The 27,170-nt window shown below is 51.8% G+C and overlaps 2 protein-coding genes and 1 long non-coding RNA gene across 13 annotated transcripts; 1 reads left to right on the forward strand and 2 right to left on the reverse strand.

The window, feature by feature from the left end:
• Window positions 1-1,643: 1,643 nt before the first annotated feature.
• Window positions 1,644-5,430, reverse strand: Tufm (Tu translation elongation factor, mitochondrial). Its single transcript, XM_047534034.1, has 10 exons — window positions 5,279-5,430; window positions 4,982-5,176; window positions 4,223-4,389; window positions 3,878-3,982; window positions 3,622-3,786; window positions 3,354-3,486; window positions 3,171-3,275; window positions 2,900-3,051; window positions 2,680-2,799; window positions 1,644-1,952 (listed from the first exon to the last, which is right to left on the reverse strand). Exons 1-10 carry the CDS (start codon window positions 5,319-5,321, stop codon window positions 1,779-1,781), a joined length of 1,359 nt encoding a protein of 452 aa, XP_047389990.1. The 5' UTR covers window positions 5,322-5,430; the 3' UTR covers window positions 1,644-1,778.
• A 9,498-nt stretch (window positions 5,431-14,928) lies between these two features.
• Window positions 14,929-23,488, forward strand: Sh2b1 (SH2B adaptor protein 1). 11 transcript variants are annotated; one of them, XM_047534032.1, is made up of 10 exons: window positions 15,265-15,408; window positions 17,379-18,406; window positions 18,680-18,781; window positions 19,029-19,120; window positions 19,233-19,408; window positions 21,105-21,317; window positions 21,514-21,725; window positions 21,856-22,024; window positions 22,446-22,545; window positions 22,705-22,875. In XM_047534032.1, the coding sequence occupies exons 2-10, from the start codon at window positions 17,468-17,470 to the stop codon at window positions 22,721-22,723; spliced, it is 2,022 nt and encodes a 673-aa protein (XP_047389988.1). In that variant the 5' UTR covers window positions 15,265-15,408; window positions 17,379-17,467; the 3' UTR covers window positions 22,724-22,875. The 11 variants fall into 11 exon arrangements, with proteins under 11 accessions (XP_047389978.1, XP_047389988.1, XP_047389986.1 ...); XM_047534030.1 differs by having other exon boundaries at window positions 21,856-22,077; window positions 22,705-22,847; XM_047534033.1 differs by having other exon boundaries at window positions 15,266-15,408; window positions 21,105-21,308.
• LOC124970577 (uncharacterized) lies at window positions 23,470-26,722 on the reverse strand. Its single transcript, XR_007106154.1, has 3 exons — window positions 26,587-26,722; window positions 23,923-24,046; window positions 23,470-23,729 (listed from the first exon to the last, which is right to left on the reverse strand). It is a non-coding gene; the product is annotated as an uncharacterized LOC124970577 (long non-coding RNA).
• Window positions 26,723-27,170: the final 448 nt, after the last annotated feature.

Raw genomic sequence — 27,170 nt, forward strand, 5'->3', positions numbered from 1 at the left:
GGTCTGAAAACCTGGTAATTGATGGGCAAAGGGAGGGAGTGGGGAGTGTATTAAGTGAAAAAAGCATGAAGAGGGGGGACTTTCAGTGAAAAACAATGTGAGCCATTAGGATTGGGATTCTAAGCAAAAGAGCCTGCAAGATGGAAGCCTGGTGTGGTTGTACACATCTGTAATCCCAACAACTTTGGGAGACTATGGCAGGAGCATCAAAAGTATTTGAGGCCAGCCTGGGCAATTTAGCCAAACCTTGTTTCAAGATACAAAAAAAAAGGGGGGGAGGCTGTCCATGTAGCTCAGTGGTTGTGTGTGCCCGGGTTCAGTCCCAACTACAGAAACAATGGGCAGCAATAGAAGCAGCTGGAGCTGTAAAGCCTGCGTGCATTTGGGCTCAGGATGTATGACAGAGATGCAGGTATCTAGTATTGTGGAAGCTACGTGGAGTACTTTGATGCTTCCTGGGAGGGTTACAGATTGATTGAGATTTCTGCCTAAAGAAAGTTGGAGTTTTCATGGAGTTGGGAATTCTCATGAAAACTTTCAGCCTTGCTTGAACCAGGACGGTGGTGAAACAAACCTGCCTTGTCTTAGACACACGAATCTTGCAAAGATTTTCCTTGCATCTGTTTTCTTTCCCCCTTGCCCATTTCTCTTAGTTTTCCTCTGATCAGGTTTTTGAGCTCTCAGGTTGGGCCCAAGAGCCTTCCCTTGAATGTGCAGGTATCGTGGTGACATTGAGGCATCAGGATGCAAGCCTTACAGGCATGCCCACTTATCCTTGCTTTTTTATTCATATCAGCTTCTGTGACAGTCACCATGTTTTATCTTTAAAAGATTTCAACATTTTATTCCTTTTGTATTTGACAAATGGCCTTTTCCTTAATTTCAAACCTTAATAAATACTGAAAATGAAACTTCTCTTGCAGTGCTGGGGACTGAACATGTAGCTGCATGCTACCGGCAAGCACTCTACCACTGACCTTTCTATACTCCCAGCCCCAAACTGCATTTTTCTTTCTTTTTTGGTGGTTGGACATTATGCCTTTGTTTATTTTGTTATGCGGTGCTAAGGACTGAACCCAGCACCTCACATGTGCTAGGCAAGCGCTCTGCCACTGAGCTACAGCCCCAGTCCCCCAAACTGCATTCTTAAACCTTCTCATTCCTATACTCGGAACCAGTCATAGAGCAGTAGTGACCACTCAGGTACTCTTCAGGAATGATCTTAGTACTTATGTACTGGCTCTAGGTCTAGAGATGGACAAAAGTATAGTCCCCACTACAAAGCACTTAAATTACACAAAACAGATGAGTGCTTAGTGTTTAAGCTGACCCCATGGTGACTCCAAGTGACAAATTCTTTCCCAATGTCTCAGGTACCCAACAATGTCTTGCTGTGGCATTTTGCTAGGCAATCATTGAAAGCTCACCACAGTAGATTCCGCTTCTGAAACTGTCAATAGCAGTTATGATGGTTTGGAAGAGATTTTAGTTTATCTAACCCCCTCAGAGATGGACCTGATACTAGAGGAACCACGTTAAAGGCTCAGATCTTACCAGCTCCTCATCCATCCTGGGCTTCACTTCCTCCATGTTCTCTCCTGTCACCCCAACTTATGCAATGGACATAAGACGCAAAGGCTAGCTTACTATTCACAGAACAGTTTATTGCCCTACCTTGCCTGGCAGGCCACCCCTTGTAACCAGGGGAAGTGTCCGTCTAGCTGCACTATGCTAGATTACAGCCCTAAAATTAAGAGAACCTGAACAGAAGTCCACACTCAACTCCACTTGATGTTCTTGTCCTCTTCAGTCATGGCCGGTGTGTCTGTGACAAGGCCTGTGCCAATGGTCCGGTTACCATCTCGAAGGGTGAAGCGCTGGCCTTTCTCTAAGATCATTGGCTGCCGCAAGATTAGGCTGAGCTTCAGGTCCTCCCCAGGCATGGCAAGCTCCTAGAAGAGGTGGCGAGAAGGACCAGACATGGACTTGAGTCTATAACTGCTGGCTGCTGTGGAGGTTAAGTTGTGGGAAAATGCAGCAGGGTGACGATTCTGTCTGAGGACAGGTTCATGCATTCTGACCATCGGACATGTATTCAGCGATCACCAAGGGGCCCAGTGATCAGTGCTCCAAGGATAGGGCACATTTCCCTTATTTTTGGTACCTGATATTGAACAAAGGTGCTTAATCACTGAGCCACATCCCCAGCCTCCCTCCCCTCCCCCCACCCATTTTTCCTTTGGAGACAGGGTCGTTAAGTAGTGGGTGGAGGCTTGGCCTTGAACTTGGAATCCTCCTGTCTCACCTTCCCAAATTGCTGGGGTTGTAAGCATGCAACAGCACACCCAGCCTAAGGTACATTCTTGAGAAAAAAAAAATATTTAGGAAACTGCCTTGTGCAGGTTTCTTTGTCAGAAGACTTCTCAGAGCCCTTGTATTTAACAACATTCATCAAAAAGGAACTCAATGAGAGGATCCTTTCCAGGGAATGTTTCTGTAGGTGCGTGCTGGTGTAACCAGGCCTTTGGCTTTGTTCAGCCTAGAGCATGCTGGATGAGGTCTCAGCAGCAGCAGCCAGCCTCTCTTCACCCCAGGAAACAGCCACCCAAGCTTTCTTATGACAGAACTGGTAGAAATAGTACCCCCTTCCCACCTTCACATTCCCTACACCCATCATACCTTCCCTGGAGGCAAGACGACACGACAGGCCATGTCCCAGGTCAGGGAGAACATGACAGGCATGAAGTGGGACACAAAGGGCTTGTGGCGGCCACCTTCCTCCTTGCTAAGGATGTAAACCTGGAGGAAAGAGCAGTGAGGAGCTGGGCTTGGCTGGAAGCCCTGCTGCTCTACAGGAGACAGGTTAGCTCAGCCTTACCACCATCACTTGTACCCTCACCTGTGCCTCTACTTTCTGATGGGGCTGGATGGAACCTGGTTTGACCATGACCAAGCCACGCCTCAAATCCTCCCGCTTCAAGCCTCGGACCAGGGCTCCAAGGTTATCCCCTGCCTCTGCCCTCTCCAGGCTCTTGTGAAACATCTCAATGCCTAAGAAGAGAAAAGGGAGGGTAGACAAGCTACAAGGGAAATGGGGGGTAGGGGGAGGTCTCAGGCAGAGGAAGGCACAAGGAAAAGTCATCTTGGAGCCAGCCCCTTGCTGCTTATACCTGTCACCACAGTGCGAATGTTCTTGCTATGTCCCAGAAACTCACACTCATCTCCTTTCTTCAAAATGCCCCGTTCTAATGTACCTGTCACCACCGTGCCCCGGCCTAGAAAAAGGACAGGACGTCAAAAGACCCTGGGGTAAGCTGTTGCTATGGAAGGCTGTGAACAAGCAGAGTCCTCACCAGGGATAGAGTAAACTGACTCTACAGGCAGAAGGAAAGGCTTCTCCAGATCCCGTGTGGGCACCGGGATGTAAGTGTCCACAGCATCCAGTAGCTTCTGCACCGACTTCACGCCTAGCTCAGGGTCACGTTGCTGTTGGGGGAGGGGACAGGATTCTGAAATTTCCATTCTATTCCTTTCACCAAGAGCCACTCCCCCAGATAACAGAGCAAAGCCCTTAGATGTCCACCTAGCCCCACCTTTACCAGCAATAACCCCTGCCTTTACCTCAAGGGCACAAAGAGCAGAGCCTACAATGACTGGTGTCTCCTCCCCTTTGTAGCCAAATTCTGTGAGCAGTTCCCGGATCTCCAGCTCTACTAGCTCCACCATTTCAGAGTCCTGGACCGCATCTGCCTTATTCACATACACCACAATGTGCTCTACCCCAATCTGTAAATGGGAAGGAACGGAGTTGACAACCAGAGAGAGGCACTCAAGTTCCCATTCTTCCTCTTTCCATCCTCATCCAGGCTCTGAGTACCTGCTTGGCCAGTAATAAGTGCTCTCGGGTCTGGGGCATGGGGCCATCGTTGGCTGCCACCACAAGGATACAGCCATCGAGAGGGGCAGTACCTGTGATCATATTCTGGGTAGAAGGAGAGAAAACAGCCTCCTCAGCTCCACATTCATCTAACTAAAGACAGCAGTTAGAAACCAAGACCTCCCATTCCCTCCCATCTCCTTACCACCACCTGGTGTGACCATGGCCACAAACCCTTGATCTCACATCCAAACCTCCAAATACCTCGTAAACACCCCGTTCTCCCCCAGTCTACCATTATCTTGACAGGAGGCACGTTCTGGACCTGTCCCGAGCAACCCTCACCTTAACGTAATCTGCATGACCCGGGCAGTCTGTGTGGGCATAGTGGCGGGCAGCAGTGCTATATTCCACATGGGCCGCATTGATGGTGATACCCCGAGCTCTCTCTTCCGGGGCATTGTCAATCTCTTCATACTTCTTGAATTTAGCCCCACCTCCCTCGGCTAGAACTAATTGGAGGGAAGAAAACACACCTTACCTCTCAGCTCAAGTTCAGAGCTAGAGGCAGAGCTCAGGCCACTCCCCAGGGTCCCGCCCACCTAAGTAAACCAGTCTTCGAAGGGAGATTAGCGGAGGAAAAGGGCAGGGACATAAGGGTAAATCTGGGGAATGATATTGGGCAAATTATAAATTACAATTATTTTGTGTGCAGATACAAATACATAACAAATCCCACTGTTATGTACAACTACAATGCATCAATAAAATGTGGACAAAATTCTCTTCCAGCAGAGACAACTTTGGGTCAGAAAAAATTTGTTTAAGGGCCTTAAGGGGCTGTCCTGTGACTTCTAGGGAAGCCTCTGCTTAGCAATTACCATGCTAACGCACGGACATCAGGGTTTATGCATAATTAAGCTCTTCATGTTCAGGGAAATCTGGCTCCTACGTATTCCAAATCAACTCCCCCACGCTCGAGTTCTGCCTCTTGGGGCCACACTAAACTCTACCAACTGACACCGAGCTGGTCCCACCTCCCTGGTTCCCGGTACCTTAAGGTGATAGGATTCTGCCGGACGCCCCCACCCCAAGCCCGCTCACTTTTCGTGATGGCTGCGGTAAGTGTGGTCTTGCCGTGGTCCACATGGCCAATGGTACCCACATTCACATGGGGCTTGTCGCGCACGTAGGTCTTCTTGGCCTCCACTGCTAGGCTGCGGTACAGGAGCGGTAATGCCCGGGCGTTCAGCGGCCGCAACACGCCCTGCAGTAATGGGGTCGGGCTGGCGCAGAGACCTGCCGGGACAGGGGCGTGGAGTCAGGACGCGGGTCTGAGCCCAGCTGCCCGCCAAGCCTCCATGTGCCTCCGGGTCGCCATCACCCTCCCTGCCTCCTCACCACTAAAGCGGGGCGTCGCGCGCAGCAGGGTGGTGGCCGCCATTGTGATCGTACTCCCACCGAGAGCGAGTACTGAGTACCGGGACCCGCGCGTGCAACCGAGGAAGGGCACTTGCGGCCGCAGGTCACTTCCGGCGGAAGTGAGGGCCGGGAGGGCGGGCCTGGGTACCTCTAGCCGCCAGTTTCTATGGACATATCGCCGACTTCCGGGCGTGGGGCGGAAGGGGAGGGTGTTTGCGTCTCAACGGCGGGGAAGGTGAATGTTGCCGTGTCTCTGTCCGGCCTGGCGAGCTGACTGGTGCGGGGCATTGTAGAGCGCTCCGAGATGCACCAGCGGCTGTGAAGCTCCTGGGCTTGCAGTTCCCAGGGCAGCGGACTTCAGGGGTCAGATAGGGCTGGGCCGGGCTCAAAGGGAAGTAGGCACCGCGCGGACTGCTCAGGCACATCCTGGGCCCGACGCAGAGCAGCACCGAACACCCTGAGCGATCTGGCGGCCTCTGCCGCAGCTGGAGGTAGGACCAGTTCCTGGACTGGGGCTCAGATGTGGCTCATCTCTTCTTTAAACTGTTAACTGCAAAGTGGGAATAGTTATTTCCACTTTCGAAGGAGATCTGAGAAGAAATGGACTGGGCAGGAGTCAGGGAAGAAATTCTGGGGCTCCCAGTCCCTTCCCTCAGATACTCGCATGTCTCAGCCTGCGGGGATGCTCGCTGTACTGCCTGACCTCACAGTCAGAGCCACCAAGACAGCTTTGCCGAACTCCCCTGTAGCCCCTCTGCCCCCTAAGAAGCAATTCCCTTGGTGGTCTCCCACCCATAGAATTTTGCAGATGACACCGAGAGTGAAGGACCACTTTGGGGAGCTTTTTAAAGACAGCCCTGGGTCTTGTTCCCGCCTTGGCTCCAGTGCCTAACACAGGATGGGGCACGCAGTGAGTGCCCAGAAATTTCGACTGAATGAGTCCAAGGTAGTAAATGACCTTTCACATCCATCTTATCGCAGCTGTGACCTCACCCTGAGGAGGCGACAGTGGCTGCCTAAATCTCGAGTTATGTTTCTGACACTCATATATGGATGGGGATGTAGCCCAGTATGTGCCATGTCCTGATTTCGGCACCGCAGGAAGGAGGGAAGCCTGGTGCAGTATCGCACGCCTGTAATCCCAGCGACTCAGGAGGCTGAGACAGGAGGTTTGCCAAGTTTGGGACCAAACTCAGCAACTTCTGGAGGACAAAAACAACTTAGACTTTGTCTCAAAATTTAAAAAAAAATTTTTTTTAGAGCACTTGCTTAGCATGTGTGAGGTCTAGGTTCAATTCCCAGCACCCCCTCAAACAAACAAACAAACAAACAAAAAAACCCAAAAGTTAAATGAGCGACTTAAAGAACACTGTTTGGTAGATAACATAATGAGTGGTATGAACATATGACAAGTTTGTGGGAAAGCAAAGTGTGAATGACTGAAGTTTGAGAAACAGTGCTTAGGAAAGAGTCCAAAGTGAGGGGTACTTTCTACAGCTGCTGATTATAGTAACTTCTATAATAGTGAATTTCCAAAAGGGGAAATATTTTCTACAGCTGCTGACCCCAGCAACTTCTATAATAGGAGTTGTCTTTCACATTTTTTAATTGGTACATTATAGTTGTGCATTATGATGGGATTTGTTGTTAAATATTCATATGTGCACACAATATAACTTGATCAATATCACTCCCCAACACCCTCCAACCTCAGGAATCTCGATTTATAGTTAATGGACTTTACATTGGCTTGTTTAAGCAAAGAGGGCTTGTTAAGGGTATTAGGCAGCTTATAGACTTATGACGCAGGTTTGAGTAACAGTTCCAAGCTATAGGATTGATCTGATCTGATAAGAAAACTGCTTAAAAAGAAGATAAATTGGGAAAATAAAACTGCTGCCACTGCCAACAAATACCATATGCCAGAATTTAGATTCATCTAACAGCTACTACTGGTGGCACTGAAGCTGCTGCTTCTACAAGAAAGTGACTCCCTCTTTCCAACCCCCAAACCTGGTATATCCAAAGACTTACATGGATGTGTCTCATTGGAGGACTTTAAATCATTTGTCAGTGTTTATATCAGTGGAGGCTGACAGGTTGACAGACGTTGATGCTGGGGAACAGGACTGAGAGCAGAGAATTTCCTCAGATGTAGTCTCTTCAAAAGCTGGCTGTCTACTGATGATCTTATTACAGTGAGTGGAAAGAGCACACAGGCCCAGTCTAGTCTGGATATGGTTGGGGTTTTGTTTTGCATGCTGGGCAAGCACTCTACCACCAAGTTATATCTCTAGCTCTTTTTATTTTATTTTGAGACAGGATCTCACTAAGTTGTTCCACCTGGCCTCAAACTTGCCTCCTGAGTAGCTGGGGTGAAATGTTAATAGGGTAGGTTCAGAGGTGCAGAGACCAGGAGAGCCAAACACCTGTGAAAACATTTGTGAGCAATGTTAAATGAAGGACAGCTGGCTACTGTAGAAGAATAGCATGTGTATGAGAGGTCGGGTGAAGGGGTGGAGACAAAGGAAACTGAAACATTGCAACTTTAGAAGGCTGAATTTGCTTGGAGATTTTTCTTTCAAATGTGTTTACAGTTGAAGAAAAACTCTTTGGGCAGAATCTTGAACTTTTCTCTTTTTGTACTAGGAATAGAACTCAGGGGAACTTTACCTCTGAGCTACATTCCGAATTCTTTTAATTTTTTTGAGGCAGGGTCTAAATTGATGAGGGTCTCCCTAAATTGCGGAGGCAGGCCCTGAACTTGTGATCATCCTGCTTCAGCATCCTGAGTCACTGGGATTATAGGTGTGCTCCACCTTGCCTGGCCTAGAATCTTGAACTCTAGAAGGATGCTCTTAAAACCAAATGGCTTTCCATCCCCCACATCCAGTAATCTGTTTTTTCTACTAATGGCAGACACTTTGAATTCCTGCTTAACAGCCATTTTTCTGTTTCTGCCAGCAGTGTGCTGATTTTTTTTTTTTTTTTTTTTTTTTTTTTTTTTTTTTTTTTTTTTTTTTTTTTTGGCGGTACTGGGGATTGAACTCAGGGCCTTGTGCTTGCAAGGCAAGCACTCTACCAGCTGAGCTATCTCCCCAGCCCAGTGTGCTGATTTTTGTTCAGGTGGCCTTTTCCCCAGCTCCAGAAGAAATCCTAACAGGTCTATTCCAATTTTGGTGAACCAGTTCTCCTTGCAGGGGTTTTGTTCAGCGCTGGATGTGTGACTTCTTTGGGATCAGTGATTCATAAGAGATCTGCTTGGGTACTTGTGGGAAAGAATTCCCCACCTCTTTCATATTTTTTATTGGAGTATTATAATTATACACATTGGTGAAATTCATTATGTATTTGTACATGCACACAATATAATAACAATTTGTTAAGGATTCCTCACTGCTGAGGTTTGAAGAGGTGCACGTTCTTCTGACTCTGGATGTTGGGAGGGTCTGGATAGGAAATCTGGAACTGCTGTGCCCTCCCAGCTGATGGTGAGGCCAAATCCCAGAGAAGGACAAAGCAAACACCTTCTAAGAAGACTACTGGTGTGAGATGATGAATGCCCTATAGTTTATACCAAGGCTGTTGGTGTTTTGCAGCCAAATATATCCTGATTACCATCTCTTAACGGGGCTTGGTACCAAGATGTATTTCTTGTTTTTTTTTTTTTTTTGTCCTGAGATGGTGACTTAAGTAGGGCTCGGGGTAGGCTTCATCTGTTTCTCTCTGGACATCTTTATGTCTTTAGGCCTCTGTGAGTGTTTACACTTGAATTATTAATGAGTCTTCCCAAGTGAAGGGGCCAGTATTGTGGTACTAGACTCACATGTGCAAAATAGGCCTCATTTTTCTCCCCCACTTTCCTCCCTTGCCCCCTACCCCATTCCATCACTGGGTACAGGGGCACTCTACCTCTGAGCTACACCCCAGTCCTTTAATTTTTTTTTTTTTTTTTCCAGATAGGGTCTCACTAAGTTGCTGGTCTCAAACTTGGAATCCTCCAGCTTCAGCCTCAGCCTCCCAAGTCATTGGGATTAGAGGCATGTGCCACCACATCTGGCTTCCAACCCTCTTGTACATTAAATAAAAGGCAACACAGCTCTCTTCCCCTACTCCCACACCTAACCCAGTACCCAGTTCTGCTGGTTGCCTCCCCACACTCGATCTCAAATGTGACCACTTCTCACCCTCACCACTGTGGCTCATTCTGGGATCATCTGTCATCTAGGTTACCTTATGTGCTCTCCAGTGGGTCCTGTAGATTCTGTTCTTATTCCCAGTATCTGTCAAGTTCATTCTCCACACAGTCTTTCAAATGTGGACTGGGGGTTGGGGGTGTAGCTCAGTGGTAGAGCACATGCTTAGCATGTGCAAGGCCCTGGGTTCCATCCCCAGCACTGCAAATAAGCAAACCAACCAACCATCCATCCATCCAGTAATTCCTTGCTGCACTTAGAATAAAATCTGAACTCCTACTTTCAATGTGTGAGTAGCAGCTCAGTGGGGGCAGGTGGTAGGTGAATTATATCTCATTAAGGCTGATGTTGACAGAAAATCCAGACTCTTCCCTGTGGCTGCAGGGCCTGGCCCCTGCCCACCTCTGAATCCACCTAATATGACTCATTTCACTTGCTCTCCCCCCAGCCAGACTGGCCATCTGTTTTACAAACATCCTAAGACTCTTCCCCGGGATCATTCAGATGTCCTTCCCTCTCCCTGGAATGCTGCTTCCCAGGTTTCCCCCTGGCTCATCCTCATTCAGTCTACCTCAGATGTCACTTCTATCTAGAGTAGCCCTCTCGTCAGTTGTCCTCTTTGATTTTTTTTCATAGCACCTAGATAGCCAAAATTACTAGTTTGTTTTGTTTTTGCTGTCCTATCTCACTAGCTCATGACAATGAGAACTTACTGTTTAACAATAGTGTGTGACCTTTAGATGAACAAATGATTCAATGAAAAAATTACTTGTATCATTCAGTTGAACATTTCTGTTGGGCTTTTTAAGTTTCCTGATGTTTTCAATGGAAACAAACTTTGTATTCATATTCACTTTGTAAATAAAGATGAGTTGCTGTGACTATATGGGCCTCAGCTTACTATCTATAGTTTGGGGATGGAAGTTAACTATATGATCTCTAAGAGAGAGTTCTTGTATCTCAAAAGTTTGAGAACTGCTCAAAGTTAAGTTTAGTTTTGTTTTGTTGAGCTAGATTCTCACCAAGTTGCCCAGGCTGGCCTCAAACTAAGCAATCCTTCTGCCTTCTTGTTGTCACTTTAAAAAGTTTGTTGTCATTTGAATGAATGCCTAGTAGCTAACGGAACAGGTTCCAAAACTTTGTCCTCAGTGACACTCATCAAGCCCTCACGGAAGTTCAAGGGTGTCCTTTACTCTTCTTCCCACCAGCCAGCTTGGCACTGTGTCCTCAGAAATCTCTGGATGTTCCCCTAGGTACAGGCCCCACTGCACTGCCTTTGCCAGGTTGGCATCAGCCCTTCCTGGACCACTGCACCAACTTCCTGTCTGCCCCCAGGCCTACCCACTTGCCCTCCACCCCTGCACACCAACCGTCAGTGCTGATCACACCCATGTCACTCAGATGTGAATGGAGATATCCAAAGAGGAAACACTGAATGTCACAAAAGCTGCTAAATCAAAGGCACTTGGGAGGTGGCCTAGGGGGTTAGCCATGCATGGCTGCCTAGGGGAGGTCACTAAGAATGCAGGAAGTGCTCCACTTGGGTACAAATCAAGACCAGCCAAACAACAATAGGCACAGGGCAAATTCTGGGAGAGTCTAAAGGCAGAGCTCCAGTATACTGTCCCTGTGAAATCCAGGTACTTTACCCCCTGCACATCAGTGCATTCACACCTGTTAGATTTCCAGCATCCTGAGTTTTTATTGGGGTTTCATTACTTAGGCATGGTTGATTAATAAATCATTGGTCATGTGAATAATCTCATTCTCCAGGTCAGCTGGCTCCAAATTCAAATCCACAAATCACCAGGTGGTTCTTTCTGGTGATCAGCCCCATACTGAAGCTGCATAAGGGCCGGCCATTAATCAACTCATTAGCAAAAACTTCAGAATAACCTAAGGGACTCATGAGTAAGTTGTTTATATCACCTAGGAAATTGTGCACACTTTAGCAGCTCTGTGCTAGGAACCTGGGACAAAGAACATAAATTCCTTTTTTTCTTTTTTCAGTACTGGGGATTGAGTCCGGGGGAGCTTTACTACTGAGCCCCAGCCTTTTAAAAAATTTTTTATTTTAAGATCGGTCCTTGCTAAATTGCTCAGGCTGGTCTTGAACTTGTGATTTTCCTGTCTCACCCACCCAAGTTGTTGGGATCACAAGTGTGTCCCCCCACATCCACTAACATTCCCTATTATCCAAGAGATGACCTTAAGGTGACTAAAAGCTGAACTGAGGGCTGGAGTTGTGGCTCAGTGGTAAAGCACTTGCCTGGCACATACGAGGCCCTGGGTTTAATACTCAGCACTATATATAAATAAAGAAAATAAAAGATCCATTGACAACTAAAAAAATTAAAAAAAAAAAAAAAAGCCGAGTTGATGACGGTCCTATTTCTTTTGGCGAAGCCATCAGGAAAGTTATGATCTTTTCCCTTGAGGTTGTAGGACAAAGCTTAGAGTTGCTGTTGGTCATCTTGCTATTAAAGAGAAGACTACCTGTCTGAGAATAAAGGCCCCTCAGAGGAAAGCTGAGCTAAAAGAGACAGGCCAAGTTCAAAATGACATTCTTAGAGTCTTTGAATCCAGCCATGCCTGAAGTCATTCTACCTCTGATATTTTAATTCTTTTAACTGACAAATGCCTCCCCTTCGTGTTTAAACTAGCTTAAATTGGGGTTTCTATCATTTGTAGTGTCCTGAGTATTAACCCATTCCTGAGGAAGAAGTTTTTCCCCTTCATATTAATACCTTGGTTTAACCTGGCCCTGGATGCCATCCTGTCCCCCTTCCCCAAACCTTGTTCCTTCAAGGGCCATTCTGTCTCCTAGCTTCTTGCCCCTTACACTTCCAAGTCTTCCTCTGCAAATTTTCCCACCTTTTGTGGGGATAGGGGTGGGTGGTGCTGGGGATTGAACCCAGGGCCCTCACTCTACCGCTGAGTTACACCCCCAGCCCATTCCCACCTTCTCAAACTCCAACCCTCCATTTGGCCTTCCCTTTTCAGCCAACCTGTAAAACAGCTCTCCACATTCCTCCTCCCACTTCTTCACCTTTCGTTCACTCCTTAAACCACTACCACTTGTATGCTACCACCTCCTCCCTAGAATTACTCTCCCAAGGTCACTCACAACCCCTCAGTTATCAATGCCTTCTGTAAGAGACAGTGGCAGTGTGCAGCCCCCGATTCCCACAGGTCCCTTCATGTCCTGTATGCACTTGTGCATTTGTCCATCTCCCTGTCACACGTCCTGTGTTCCACATTCCCCATCTTTGGTACAGTTTCTCTTCCAACAGTTAAAACTCCCGCCTTTTATTATTTATTTACTCATTCATTTTGAGGAACACCCTCATGCTGTTGGAGGGCTTTGCCTTGACAGAAGTGCCTGGGCCTCCACATCTCCCAGGGGAAGCCCTGGGCCAATGGCTGAGGGATGTGGAAGTACAAAAAGGCCAACTTTGTTTCTGGACAAATCCAAGGCATAACTTACTTCTGGGGCTCCCTTGTGGGCTCTAACTGAAGTACTCTCTGCCTGATAATCATGTGCTTGCTTGGCTTCCTCTCCTTCCTTCTAATTCTCCTGCTCCCTTACTTGTTTCTCTTGGTCTTGGTAGCACTTTTTTTTTTTTTTTTTTTTTTTTTTGGTGGGGTGGCGATCAGATTGAACCCAGGGCCAGTCTCAAGTATGCTATGCACATGTGCTAGCACTGGGCTACACCCCAGTTCAGGTAGCTTTCTGGTATTGGGGATTGAGCCCAAGAACACTTTATCCCTGAGCCACATCCCCAGTCCTTTTTATTTTTTGAGATAGGGTTCCGTTAAATTGTAAAGGCCGCCTTGAGCCTCCAGAATCTCTGGGATTACAGGGATGTGCAACCATGCCCAGCTCCAGGCAACACTTTCTTAATAAATAATTTGAACACACTGAACACAAACCCTCATCTCCGAACATTTCTGGGAAATATGACTCAAAACACCATCTCAGCACTTTCTACTACTCTGTCTGTTTAGTGTTGATTGTTCCCCAGAACAAGGTCTCTTCTTTACATGTTACCTGGACAGTCTCATTCATGTCCTTGGCTTCAACCACTGTTGCACTGCTCACGTCTCATCACCAAACTGCTTTGTACAGCTCAGACTAAATTCCTCTCTGCTGGACAGCTCCACCTAGCTGTCCAAGAACACCTCCTGATATATCTAATACAGAAGCCACTGACTAGGAGCTGGGTTTGTGGCTCAGTGGTAGAGCGCTCACCACACATGTATGAGGCACTGGCTTCTATCCTCGGCACCATATAAAAATAAATAAATAAATAAAGGTATTGTGTCCATCTACAACTAAAAATATTTTTTTAAAAAATAGCCATATGTGGTTAGTGGCTACAATACTGGACAATGCTGATGTAGAATATGTCAGTAATCTCAAAGATTTATTGGGGGCTGGAAGCGTAGATCAGTCACAGGCCTACTACTGTGTGAGGCCCTGGGTTCAATCCCCAGCATGCCCCTCCTCACTTCATTGGGCAGCCTAGACACAACACTTCCAAACCTAACTCAACAACGGCCCTTTGCCCTTCTGTATTCCTCAACCGTATCTCTCTCAGATGGATAAGTCAACTACCACGAGTGTATAAAGGTATGCGGGGGTAGACCATAGATATAGGTTCCCTTTCACTGACATCTTCCCCTGAATCAGGAAAAGGGGTGGACAAAGCTGGTGATGAAGACCTCAAACAAAGGCCATCTGTGACCTGATGTATGTTTGGCTTGCGCCAGCAGGACTAAGATTGTCTAGGTCAGAAATTGTTTTTGCACAATAAGTTCTTCCAGCCCCATCTGGCTTCCCTCAGTCTTAAACAAACGTCTTATGCGAGTCAGGCCATTTATCCATCTCCAGGTTACTTACCTGTTTTAGAATAGGCACTTGATCCAATCAGTCAGCTCTGGAAATTTTATCGGAACCCTCAGGAAAAAAGGTGTGCTGCTTCTGCCGAGTTGCTAAGCTATTGGGACTTATACCTGGAGATAGGGAAAACCATCTTGCCACCAAAAGAGGGCACCTCGTCTGAGGGTGACACTAAATGCATGGGAAAACTGAACTAGAGGTGGTGAGCCACAGGTTCCTCCTATCTTTTGGCCCCTGTATTCGGCGGATCCTGGCCCACTCTGGACTTTTCAATTACTTGAGCCATAGATTTTATACCTCCCGATGTCCTAAAACAGCCCTCATTATTTCTGGCCTCCATTTTTATTTCCCATCTGGGATGGAATCTCCTGGACCACCTGCCCCTTTCCTCACAGACGAAGCCAAATTAAGTTCAGGCTCCGCCTCCTCGCGGGGCCTCCCCAAGGTCACCTGTTTCTTTCCTCGCCCGGCTCCTTGGGGGCGATGTCCATGTCCCTCAGCAGCAGGGCCAGGCGCTCTAGGCTGCGGCGCGACCTTCTAAGAGCCTTAGCATCTCTCTGGTTTCCAGGACTCGGCGGCTACTCTAGCCTTCAGCAGGGACTCGGGACTCTATCCCCTAGGGTGGTATCTCTATGGTTGCCTTTTCTCCTTTGTCCCGAATTTCCTCCGAGAGGACGCTCTGGCGGAACCCTCGCCCTTCCCACGGCTGCCTCTGCGGCCCCTCTTAGATGCAACCAGAGAAGTCAACGCAGCCCTACGAGATTCACCGGCTTTTAGCTCCCGAGGGTCCGCACTGACAAGAAGGATGGCGGAAGTGAGTAAGAAGGTGCCCTTCCCTCTCGCCGCTCTTCTCTATGGTCGCTTCCTTCGGCGACGGGAAAAGGGGTCCCGGCGCCTGCGCAGCACCGGGCCGGGCGTTCGTCGCGGGGGGGGCGCGCAGGGAGCGGGAGCCGCCGCCGCCGCCGCCGCCGCCGCCGCCGCCGGAGCTAACCGCGGGGACCGAGATGCAGGTGGGACCGGAACCGGAACCCCCCTCTTCAAGTGCCTCTTCCCTCTCCGCGACCCGACCCCGGAGCCTGAGGGGAGCCCAGGGTGGGGGTGGGCGTGGGGATCCGGGGGCAGGAGGGGCACTTGGCCCCGGGGAATGCTGCAGACTGGGCTGGTCCCCAGGAGACTGCGGCCCGGGGGAATGCGCGGGAGGGGGGTGTCCAGCGAGTCGGGTCGGGTCGGAGTGGATTGAGCACGGAGCCGGGAGGGTCCTAGCCGGGAGCAGAGCCTGCACCCTCCACCACCCGCCCTTCGGGAAATGTCAGAACTGAGCCAAGAGGCAGGTGCACTGGGAAAATGTTTCTGAGTCCTGCTTGGCAGAAGAGAAACTGAGTCACCAACTCAGGAGCCGCAGGGTCAGCGGGCCTGAAGGGTGCTGGGTCTGCCTGGTGCAGAGGACTGGGTGGGCCTGTAGGAGCCGAGGTGGCCTCAGGTTGGGGACCGGTCTCTGCTTTGTCTGCACCTCTTGGCTCGGTTCCCCTGTGCTCCATGACTCCCGCATCTCCTGGCTGCTTCTCGTTGGTTTGGAGTTGTCCCTGTGTTTGGGGCCATCTGAGTATGTAAGACCCAGTCCATAGGGGAAGGGGAGGGGTCGCTGACTTACAGCTTGGCTGTGGATTTGAGCAGGAGTGTGAGGTCGCTGATGGATCCGGGAGACTTTCCTGAGCTGCCCTGGCCCAGTCCTGGGGCCAGTCATTTCCAGCGCAGCAGGGGGGAGGAGCACTAACCAAAGAGCCATGGGTTGTAAATTCCTCACCAGCTCTGCCACTTTGTAGTTTGTGAGACTTTGGGAAGCCCCTTCCTTTCTCCATTTCTCTTTCAGAAATTTGGAACCCCACCCCAATACTGTCCCTCATAAAGATAGCAATAATGGCAGTCATTTCCTATGTGCTTATTTTGTGTCAAGCACTGACATGTTCCGTTCCGAATGACTGTAGGGAGTAGAGATCTTTAGCTCTGTTTCACAGGCACGAAACCCACGGCTCAGGGTTGTGTAATTTGTTCACTCCAGAACCCCTGGCCTTAATCAATTGGCTAACCAGCCTTTAGAGCACACTCCCTTGGAAGAGAAAAGGGAGGAGCGAGATCCTAGGACCCCAGTGCTATGTGATGTTTTATTTTGTGGCCAGCAAAGACGTGCCCTGACCCAGCCATCTCTTCTGGTGCTGTTATTGCTGCTGTGTCCTTAGACTGGTGGGGACGCTCAAGGGCCATTCCAAGTCTCCTAAACATAGTGCTTGGGTGCTGGGCTCTGGGGTCAACTTCCAAAACAATTGCTGTTGGAATTCATCATTCATTCATCCATGAACCTGAATGTGTAAACTCTCTCTTCAGAGCTCAATCGTAGGGTGCAGGAGGTAGGGTCTCTAAGCTCTGTAGCCCCAGCACCCCCTTGGCCCTCTGAGAGCTGGGGTAGTAAGGAGATGTGATTGAGGCTGATCCAGCTAGTCCCTGGGTACTAGGACTATGCAGTAGGAAAACAGTAGACTCAGAGTTTTGAAAGTTTTCTGAGCTTCAGTTTTCTCATCTGTTGGAGAGGTCATTAAATCCTCTCGCAGGGAAAGGTAAGATGACCCCCATGGAAATCTCTCCAATGGCACATGAGGAATGTGTGGTAGATGGTGGAGGATCCATCTTAGAGAAGGGATAATGGTGATGGGGAAATCTTTTGTGGAGGAAGGTGTTCCTCAATTCTTTCGCTCCTGGATCCCACATAGGGAGAATGGTCTGAAAGGCAGCAGGAGAGATGCAGGCTAGACACCAGGAGGCCATTACCCTGGGCATGTGGAGGGAAGGGAGACAGTTTGGTTCTCTCCACCCTTGCTTTCTGAGGATGAACCAGAGTAGGGAGTCCCTGGCTTGGGGTGGGACATGCTTTCCAGCCCCACCTCTGCAGTGACTCCATATCTGTACCTCTCTCTTCCTCCTGCAGCTGCTGCCGCTCACCCCGCGTCTTCTGGCCACTTCCCACTTTGTCGCCCCTTCCCACAGGCTCCCCCTTTCCACCTCCTGGGGCCCATCATGAATGGTGCCCCCTCCCCAGAGGATGGGGCCTCCCCCTCCCCTCCCCCCCTGCCACCACCCCCTCCCCCAAGTTGGCGGGAGTTCTGTGAGTCCCACGCCCGGGCTGCAGCCCTGGATTTTGCCCGTCGTTTTCGCCTCTACCTGGCCTCCCACCCCCAGTACGCAGGACCTGGCGCAGAAGCCGCCTTCTCTCGCCGCTTCGCTGAGCTCTTCCTGCAGCACTTTGAAGCTGAGGTGGCCCGGGCCTCAGGCTCCCTCTCACCACCAGTTCTAGCTCCCCTGAGTCCCGGTGTGGAGATCCCGCCGTCACATGACTTGTCCCTTGAGAGCTGCAGGGTAGGCGGGCCCCTGGCTGTGCTAGGCCCTTCTCGATCATCCGAGGACCTGGCTGGTCCCCTCCCTTCCTCAGTCTCTTCTTCTACGACCTCCTCGAAGCCGAAGCTCAAGAAACGCTTCTCCCTCCGTTCAGTGGGTCGCTCCGTCCGAGGTTCTGTCCGTGGCATCCTGCAGTGGCGGGGAACTGTTGACCCTCCCTCCCCAGCGGGTCCCCTGGAAACCTCATCAGGCCCCCCAGTCCTAGGTGGAAACAGCAACTCCAACTCCTCTGGGGGGGCTGCGACTGTTGGTCGGGGACTGGTTAGTGATGGCACATCCCCTGGGGAAAGATGGACTCACCGATTTGAGAGGCTGAGACTAAGTCGGGGAGGGGGAACATTGAAGGACGGAGCAGGGGTGGTGCAGAGGGAAGAGCTGCTGAGTTTCATGGGGGCTGAGGAGGCCGCCCCTGACCCCGCTGGAGTGGGCCGGGGAGGAGGGGCAACTGGGCCTTCCTCTGGGGGAGGAGGGCAGCCCCAGTGGCAGAAGTGTCGCTTACTGCTTCGGAGTGAAGGAGAAGGAGGAGGAGGAAGTCGCCTGGAGTTCTTCGTACCACCCAAGGTGAGGCATGGAGGAGGGTGGGCACTGAGAGCAGCCAGAGGGTAACCCAGCTCTGCAAATCCGCGCAGGGTCTGCCAACCCACACCCATAGCTTCACCGACTTGTTTTCAAAGTGAGCTTCACTTTCTGTCAGTAGCTGTGGGCAGGACCAGAACAGCAGTGTTCCTGCCTTTTGCCACCTGCCCTAGGACTATAAGGAGAGATGCATGTCTGGAGGGAGGGGGAGCAGGTCTCTGCACACCGGAAGGCTGGATCCCGTCCCCTCTCACCTAGGCATCTCGGCCCCGACTCAGCATTCCCTGCTCTACTATCACGGATGTTCGGACAGCCACAGCCCTGGAGATGCCTGACCGGGAAAACACGTTTGTGGTTAAGGTAGGAGCTTGGAGCCTTCCACCCCCGCCCCTGCGGAGTGCTTGTGCTGGGGAGAAAGCTCAGCGCTTTTGAGCAGGCATCATGGGCTGAGAGAGGTATGTATTATCAGATGCCTCGAGAGTGTGTCCCTGGGACTGGCTTTCCTAGGAGTGTTAGAGTGGGAGATGTTTTCATTAGGGGTGGAAGTGGCCCGGGGGCTGCCTCCCTGGCCTCTACCCAGGCTGAGGTCCTCCTCTTGGCCTCATAGGTGGAAGGCCCCTCAGAGTATATCCTGGAGACAACTGATGCTCTCCATGTGAAGGCCTGGGTGTCTGACATTCAAGAATGCCTGAGCCCAGGGTGAGGAGCCTGCCTTCTGTTGCTGAGGGGACCTGGGGGTGGGGGTGGGAAGCAGCCTTATGCCTCTCTCCTGGTGACTTTCTCCCCAGCACTATTTTTCCTGTTTCTGCAGACCCTGCCCTGCTACCAGTCCCCGCCCCATGACCCTCCCTCTGGCTCCTGGGACCTCCTTCCTCACAAGAGAGAACACAGATGGCCTCGAACTGCCCTGCCTGAACCACTCAGAGAGTCTGCCCAGCCAGGATCTGCTTCTGGGAGCCAGTGAGAGCAATGACCGCCTTTCACAGGGTAAGGTGGGCCTTCAGGAACTGGGAGCCTCAGACTCCTCTGTGCGAGGCTCCTGCTGTCAGGCCCCACACCCTCTTCCAGACACTCTTGGGCACCCCATTCCTCTCCCCCAGCTGCCCTGCCAATTGCTTGTCTCTTGTCCCCAAACATGCCAAACACTCTTGAGCCACAGCTTGCCATTTAGAACCATCACTGTCACCATCCCACACAGGCCCCAAGCAAACTCCTAGTCAGCTTCCGTGCCCAGCCTTGTGACTTTTCCCCTAAGTCTTCTGTGGGTCACCACTCTTACTGGAGATAATGGTTTCCTTCTCCAAGCTTCCAGAACACTTTGTAGACATCTTTGTTTCGTTCTCACTCTGCATCTCTATGCATATGTTGAGGTCACCAAATTTCTTTTGTCTCTGTATCTTCTGGCCTGACCAAACACACAGAGGTGCCCACAGCTCACCTTTCTGGACTTGACTTCCACTCTGCCCTTTTTTCTGGCCTGTGTTCTGGGTTCCAGCATCACAGCACCTAGCACACAGCCATATTCAGCAAATTAACAAAGAAATCATAGACTCTTGGAGCTAGAATGGACCTTACACAGTATCAGAGCTCAGGCAGCCAAAACCAGAGAAAGGAAGTGGATTTTCTGAGGTGATCTGAGATGGGCTACATCATCTTGGTTCCTGAGCCCCAGCCCTCCTCTCCACACGTGCCTGTCTTCTCAGCATGGCCCAGGCCTGCCAGCCAGCAGACATGCAGGCAGGCCCTAGGACACGCATGGTCCTGGGTGGCCCTGGGGCAGGATGGGGGAACTCAGATGTCTGAGATGAGCTCCTTGCCCTCCGTGGGCTCAGTCTAGCTGGGTTGGCAAGACATCACTCCTGAGAAAAAGCAGGTCCCAAAACAGTGTCTGCTTAGTGTCCTCTGAACAGCACAAGCAGGAAGTCCTTAAAGCTCAGGAGGAAGAGCACAGGGGAAGGTGGAGTAGACGGAGTACTACACAGAGGAGGTGAGACAAGAGAATATGACTTGGAGCAGGTGAAAGGCCAGTGCAGAGACCTGAGGTGGGGAGGGCTCAGCACACTTGGAAAAATTGGATAGGCCGAAGCGAAGGCTTCATGGATGCAAATTAAGGCGAAGATGAAGTAGGAGATTTTTTTTTTTTTTTGGTTCTGGAGATTGAACCCAGCGGTGCTCTACCACTGAGCTATGTCCCCAGTCCTTTTTATTTTAAGACAGGGTCTCACTAAGTTGCCCTGGCTGGCCTCAAACTTGCAGTCCTTCTGCCTCATCCTCCCAAGTTTCTGGGATCACAGGCATGTGTCACTGCACCAGCTAGAAGGAGGCTTTTCGATGCCTCTGAGAGTTGGGAAATTTGTCCTATATTCCAAAAAAAGGACTCCTTTTTAATGTGAGAATATTTGAGAGATTCTGTCCCCACACCTCTGCAGCACTTTTTCAGCTATTGATTCAGAAAAGCAGTAGGCACATTTGGATTCTAGGACCTTCTTGCAACAAGCACGGTCCCTCGACAGCGCAGAAAGTGGCAGTCAGGAGCCATCAGAAATCAGCGGGGGTCCCTGCCTTCAAAGGGGTCTGGCAGTTGGGCCCAGGGCTGGGTTGCTGGTGGGGCAGTGGGCAGGAGACCAGGCCTTCGGAAGAGGGATTCTCCAGTTCTCAGCTTTGCCCTCCAATTTTTTTCCAGGGGCATATGGGGGCCTCTCAGACCGGCCCTCAGCATCCATCTCCCCCAGTTCAGCCTCCATTGCTGCCTCCCATTTTGACTCCATGGAACTGCTTCCCCCAGAGCTACCCCCCCGCATCCCCATTGAGGAGGGCCCCCCGGCAGGGACAGTTCATCCCCTCTCAACCCCTTACCCTCCCCTGGACACTCCGGAAACAGCCACAGGTACCAGAGGTGTGCGTGGGTGTCTCTCTAGGCCAGTTGCCTGCCTCCCTGACATTCCTGTCTTGGGATTCTGAGGGCTGTGACCCTGGCGGAGGGGGTGACGTGTGAGGGAGGAGGCACCGAGTGAGGAGGGCAAGGTTTTTTCCTCCCAAGATGGGGAAGCTTCCCTGACACCCAGGTTTCCCTCCCTCTCTCCTCCCTGAAGGGTCCTTCCTGTTCCAGGGGGAGTCAGAGGGAGGTGAGGGGGACCAGCCCCTCTCAGGATACCCTTGGTTCCATGGAATGCTCTCTCGACTCAAGGCCGCCCAGCTAGTGCTGGAAGGAGGCACCGGCTCGCATGGTGTCTTCCTGGTACGTCAGAGCGAAACGAGGCGGGGTGAATATGTCCTCACTTTCAACTTCCAGGGCAAGGCCAAGGTAAGTTCCTCCGAGGCAGAGGCTCTGCTTTATGCCTGGGGAGCTTGAGGGACACTGCCGTCTAGGGGAAGAGGGTCTTGTGAATGGCAGGGGCCTCGGCTCCCACCTTACTTGCTCATCCTGCCCTCAGCACCTGCGTTTGTCACTGAACGAAGAGGGTCAGTGCCGGGTCCAGCACCTGTGGTTCCAGTCCATTTTCGATATGCTCGAACATTTCCGGGTGCACCCCATCCCTCTGGAGTCTGGAGGCTCCAGCGACGTTGTCCTTGTCAGCTATGTGCCCTCCCAGCGGCAGCAGGGTGAGCAGAGCAGGTCTGCAGGGGAGGAGGTGCCCGTGCACCCAAGAAGTGAGGTGTGTGTGCCAGAAAGCTGGGGCGGGGGGATGCGAGGAGAGGCGTGTTAGGGGAGATCAGGGCAGCGGAGGCTCCCTCCCAGGGGTCTGGAGGGGACGGAGGAAGGCTGTTAGGGCGTAGGAAGGAGGGCTCCTGCCGGGCTGGTGCATTCCCATTCCATTGGCCTCCTCCGTTCCATCGTCTGTCTCCTGGTCCATCCTCCCAGCGTTGTCTCTGCCCTTTGTCACTGCCTTGCCTTGGGCCTGCCCTTCAGGGGTGCTTGGTCTGATCCACTCCCTCCACCCCTGATGTCTGATGTCCCTGTCTGATCTCTCCCTCTCCCCCACCCCAATGTCCCATCTGTCCCCACGTTGCCCCTCCCCCCCAGGCCGGGAGCAGGCCGGGAGCCATGCAGGGGTGTGCGAGGGAGATCGATGCTACCCCGATGCCTCCTCTACCCTCATGCCCTTCGGAGCGAGTGACTGTGTGTAAGTGTGGTCCTCCTCTCACCTCCGCCCATGATCCATCTTCCACGGGGGGTGCTCAGGAGACGGGCTGGGGGGAGATAGCACATGGCTGCTGGGGGACGAGCAAGGGGCAGGTCACTGCCAGAGCAATCAGTCTGTCTTCTTGCCATTCCTGTCCAGAATCGAACACCTCCCATGACCTACCCCAGCCCCCTGAACCCCCTTCATGGACAGATGCCCCACATCCTGGGGCAGAAGAGGCGTCGGGGGCGCCAGAAGTGGCGGCAGCAGCAGCCCCAGCAGCCAAAGAGAGGCAAGAGAAAGAGAAAGCGGGCAGTGGAGGGGTCCAGGAAGAGCTGGTCCCCGTGGTTGAGCTGGTCCCCGTGGTCGAATTGGAAGAGGCCATAGCACCCGGCACTGAGGCCCAGAGTGGCGCTGGCTCTGGTGGGGAAATTGGGGTGACCCCGATGGTGCAGCTCCAGCAGTTACCACTAGGGGGCAACGGAGAAGAAGGGGGCCATCCCAGAGCCATTAATAACCAGTACTCCTTCGTGTGAGACACCCCACCTCACCCTCTCTCCACTCTTCTTGCTCCCCAGTCCTCAGGTCATGAGATTGGACTGGGTAGGGACATAGAGGAGAGTTGGGAGTCCCCTTCCCACATGCTTCCTGACCCTTGTCAGCCAAGGGCATATGTGTTGGTACAAGCAGAGGTTCAAGAGCCCTGTCAACTTCCTAGTTTGTACACTACAGGCGCCCATCCCCTAGGCAGGGGATTTGGGCCCCATTACCTACCTGAGGGGCTCTTACGGTCAGTCCCATCCCTGGGGGCCATTTCCCCATTAACCACCTCCCAGCCCACACAAGGGTGATGGGGGGAAGGGCTGTCAGTTATATTAAGGTTGTTGTTGTTGTTGTTTTAAACAAAATGGAGAAGCATAAATAAATAAAAGGGTTTATCTGAGTTCCGCTGTGATGGCTGTGGCTAGTGTTTGTGGTGAGGACCCAGACAGGTGGGTTGGGAAGGCCATGTGTCAGTGTCGTGAGCTCCAGAGCTGGGAGGCTGGAGAGCTGGCCCAGGTCCAGCCCCTGTCACTCTCCAGCTCTCTGGTTTGGTGAGTACTAAGCTCAGCAGTGCTTCTTGGTGTCTCCAGGAAGGTCTCTTAGTGGGACAGGATTGGTGACTGCCAAAGGCCCTTCCTGCCCTGGGGAGAAAGCAGGCAGAGAGTAATGGGAAGTGAGGATGGAACACTGTCGGCAGATACCCAGCGTGGCAGAGGGATGCAGGGCAAGCTGGCTGCCCCTCCTCAGGGCCAGTCTGGAAGCTGAATGACAGAGCACTGGCTTCCAGCCCTGGCTCCTCTCTCATTTGCTGTGTGCCTTGGGGGCAAGGCGTACCTGCTCTGGGCCTTGGTGTCCTCAACCAAGATGAGGTTTCATCTCTGTCATGCTGCTGAAGTGATTTGTTTGGCCTGGATAATGTTTCCAGTGTGTCACAAACACACTCAGATTACTGGCTTCCCTTGAAAGTCAGAAGATCCACTCGCATGGGTCCGGATTCCACATCTGCCACATCCCCACCAGCTCCTTTCCTGCACTACAGTGCCTGGCCTGTGGGCATGGAGCTAGCAATGCCCACATTTTTAAACTGCTTTCTGAATTGATTTTCTGCGCTACAGCCATGCCCTCCAACAGAGGGCACCCCTGGACTTTGCAATGCTGGGGTGATGGGTGCCAGCAAGGGGACTGGGTCTGAAGAATCCCACCTCTGTGCTTTCCCCTACCCCCCAGCCCTGCCTCCCATCATGTCCCTTACTCCCTACGCCCAGCACCACCTCTCAGCCCCTGAGTCTCTGCTCAAGCTCCAGGAGGCCCTACCCATGCTCATGACCTTGCTATTCTGGGCCTTGTGTCCTGTGGGGAGATGGACAGGAGACAGCTGGGCACACAGGCTACACTGACTAGGGGAAGCCTGCTGGCTCTCCCTGTTTTGTCTCATCCCTGGGGCTCCCCCAAAACTTGGCCTCAGGAGACAGAATAGAATTGGCCATCAAGGGGTGGGGAAGCACTTTGGACACCTGGGTGCTGTGTTCTCAAAGCACGACAGCCAGTGACGCCCCAGGGTAGGCAGGGCCTGATCCTATCCTAATGCGGCAGCAATTGGTCCTCTGAGGCCCCCCCTTCCCCCTAAACGCTGCCAGCCTTCAGGGACTTGCCTTCCAGAGATGAAGCAGGGACTGGCACGAGGACACCTACCCACTCTCCAGACAGGCAGGTCTCAGCTGGGGGAGCCTGAGACATTTATTTCCCTCTTAAGTCTTTATAAACTGAAGTTCAGAACCTGTCAGGGAAGGGTGGCTCAGCACCCCAGCAGGAGGAAGAACACCTTCAACCCTGAGGGTACAGACCACCGTCGAGTCCAAGAGAGCCCTCTGTTGCCATTCTCCCCATCCCAGTTCCCACCGCAGCCACACCTCCCTGGTGGAGAGCCTTCTGCAGTGTCTGGCTGGTGGCTTTCCCTCTCTGACCTCGTTCTGCCCCTCTGGGAAGCCGGAGGAGAAACAAGTAACCTCAAAGGGCCCTGTTGGCAGGAGCACCCTGTAAAGCCTGCCTCTTTCCCTCCGTCTCAGGCTTGACTCCCCTGAAGCCACCCAGCTCCCAGCTTCCCCCCTCCATGTTTGGGCATTCCTGCTGCTGTAAGACAGTGGCCCTGTCACTCCTCCAGGTGCTGCTGGAGAAGAGCCAGCCAGTGCCAAAAGGCTTGAAGGGTGCTGGGCCTGACTCTGGTCTGAGACATGGGTGCTAGGCCAGGTGGAGGTGCCTGTTGATGTGACCCCCGACACATACACCCCCCATTGTCCGAGGCATCCACCTCCCAGGTCACGGCAGGACTCTACTTCAGGGGAGGGGTTTGTGGGAACTGTGAAAAGGGGGAGGGAACACCTTGTCCTCAACTCACCCAGGAGGCTCTCCCTCCCCAACTCCAGGCACAAGGCGTAAACCTATGAGGCCAAATCCCTAGCTTGCATCCACCTCTGTTGGCCTTACCCTCCCCAGTGCAGGCAGTGCTTCCCTGTGCTCTGCTCCACTGCCTCCTGCATCCTGTCTGGAAGCTGGAGACAGCGGCAGAAGCGGCCTTAGAAACCCTTTCAGATCATAGTTTTGTGGCGCATGTCTAATCCCAGCGACTTTGGAGGCTGAGGTAGGAAAATCACAAGTTCAAGGCCAGCCTCAGCAATTTAGCAAAACTGTCTCAAAATAAAATCAAATGAACTGGGGATGTAGCTCAGCAGTGAAGCACCCCTGGGTTCAATCCCCAGTACTAAGAAAGAAAAAAAAAAAAAAAAAAAAAAACAAAGTCAGGTGTGGTAGTACAGCCTGCAATCCCTGTGACTCAGAAGGCTGAGGCAGGATTGCAAGTTCAAGGCCAGCCTCAGCAATTTAGAGAGACCCTGTCTCAAAATAAAAAAATAAAAATGAACTGTGGATGTGACCAGTGGTAAAGCACCTCCGGGTTAAATCCCCAGTACCAAATTAATTAATTAATTAATTTTAAAAATACTTTTGAGTCATCTATACATTCCTTGTTCACTGCAGGCAACTGAGGCCCTGGCAGAAGGACTTGAGCCCAGGTCACTAGGCTGCTTGCTCTTACTGACCTTTCACACTGCTCTCACACTCTCTGCCTGGCTTCCCTCCCCTGCCCACACACACCCCTGGTACCCTGTCTGCTTCTCTAGCAGCTGCCCTGGTGGAAACCAGAAGACGCCCCCATCCTAGAGCAGGGTGGGGAAGGGCAGCTCAGAGCAGCTGCTTCTCTGAGGAAGCTGACACCAAGGCCAGCCGCTCAGCAACAACTTGTGGCTTTGCACCCAGCCCTGGGGTCCCCGCCCACCTGGCTACCACTAGCCAGCTCCCACTGTCCCTTTTCCCCACTGCTTCTCAGACTTCCCTCTGATCCTGGTGGCCCTGTCTTTCTGCTCCTTCTTTCCTCATTTCCCCCAAACCTGTTCCCAAAATCTGCCCCCTCCCTGTTCCTCTGGACTGGAGCCTCTGCTTTACCCAGCTTCCCTGGGTGCTTCATCCGTGGGGCAGGACCAGCTCCATGAACACGACATGTCTGATCCTCATTCCCTCTCAAGGGTGTCAAGACCATCAGTGCCAGAGTACAGTGATGACGACATGCTCCGGGGTCTACCATATTAACGCCCTGGATCAGAGCAAGCGCAGAGGGAAATGAAACGACACTCGTTCCATGACTTGGGGTGACCCCCTCCCCCATCCTGAAAGTTATCCCTCCCCCTCTGCCATCAGCACATTCTGTAGCCTCTTGGGTTACCTGGCTGCCTGGGTGTCCCATTTTCTTGGAGGGGGATTCCCTGTCAGGGATGGGGGGGCCCTGAAGCCTGTGTTCCCAGAGGCTGAGCTAGAGCAATGGGGGGAGGTGGTTTAGGGGAGAGACAGGCAGTCCTGGCTTTGCTCACCAGGCGCTGGACACTAAATCCCCTGTTGATGGCTGCAGCAACCCCTCCCTAGGGTAGGGTTACCATCTTCGGCCCTGTCCCCTTGACCCTCTCCCCTCCCTACTTCCCCTTGTCCCTCTAAGAACCACTTCCTCTGGTCCCCAAAAGATGTTCTCCCCTGCT

Source organism: Sciurus carolinensis, chromosome 18 (assembly GCF_902686445.1).
Source record: "Sciurus carolinensis chromosome 18, mSciCar1.2, whole genome shotgun sequence".
Classification (NCBI taxonomy): Eukaryota; Metazoa; Chordata; class Mammalia; order Rodentia; family Sciuridae; genus Sciurus; species Sciurus carolinensis.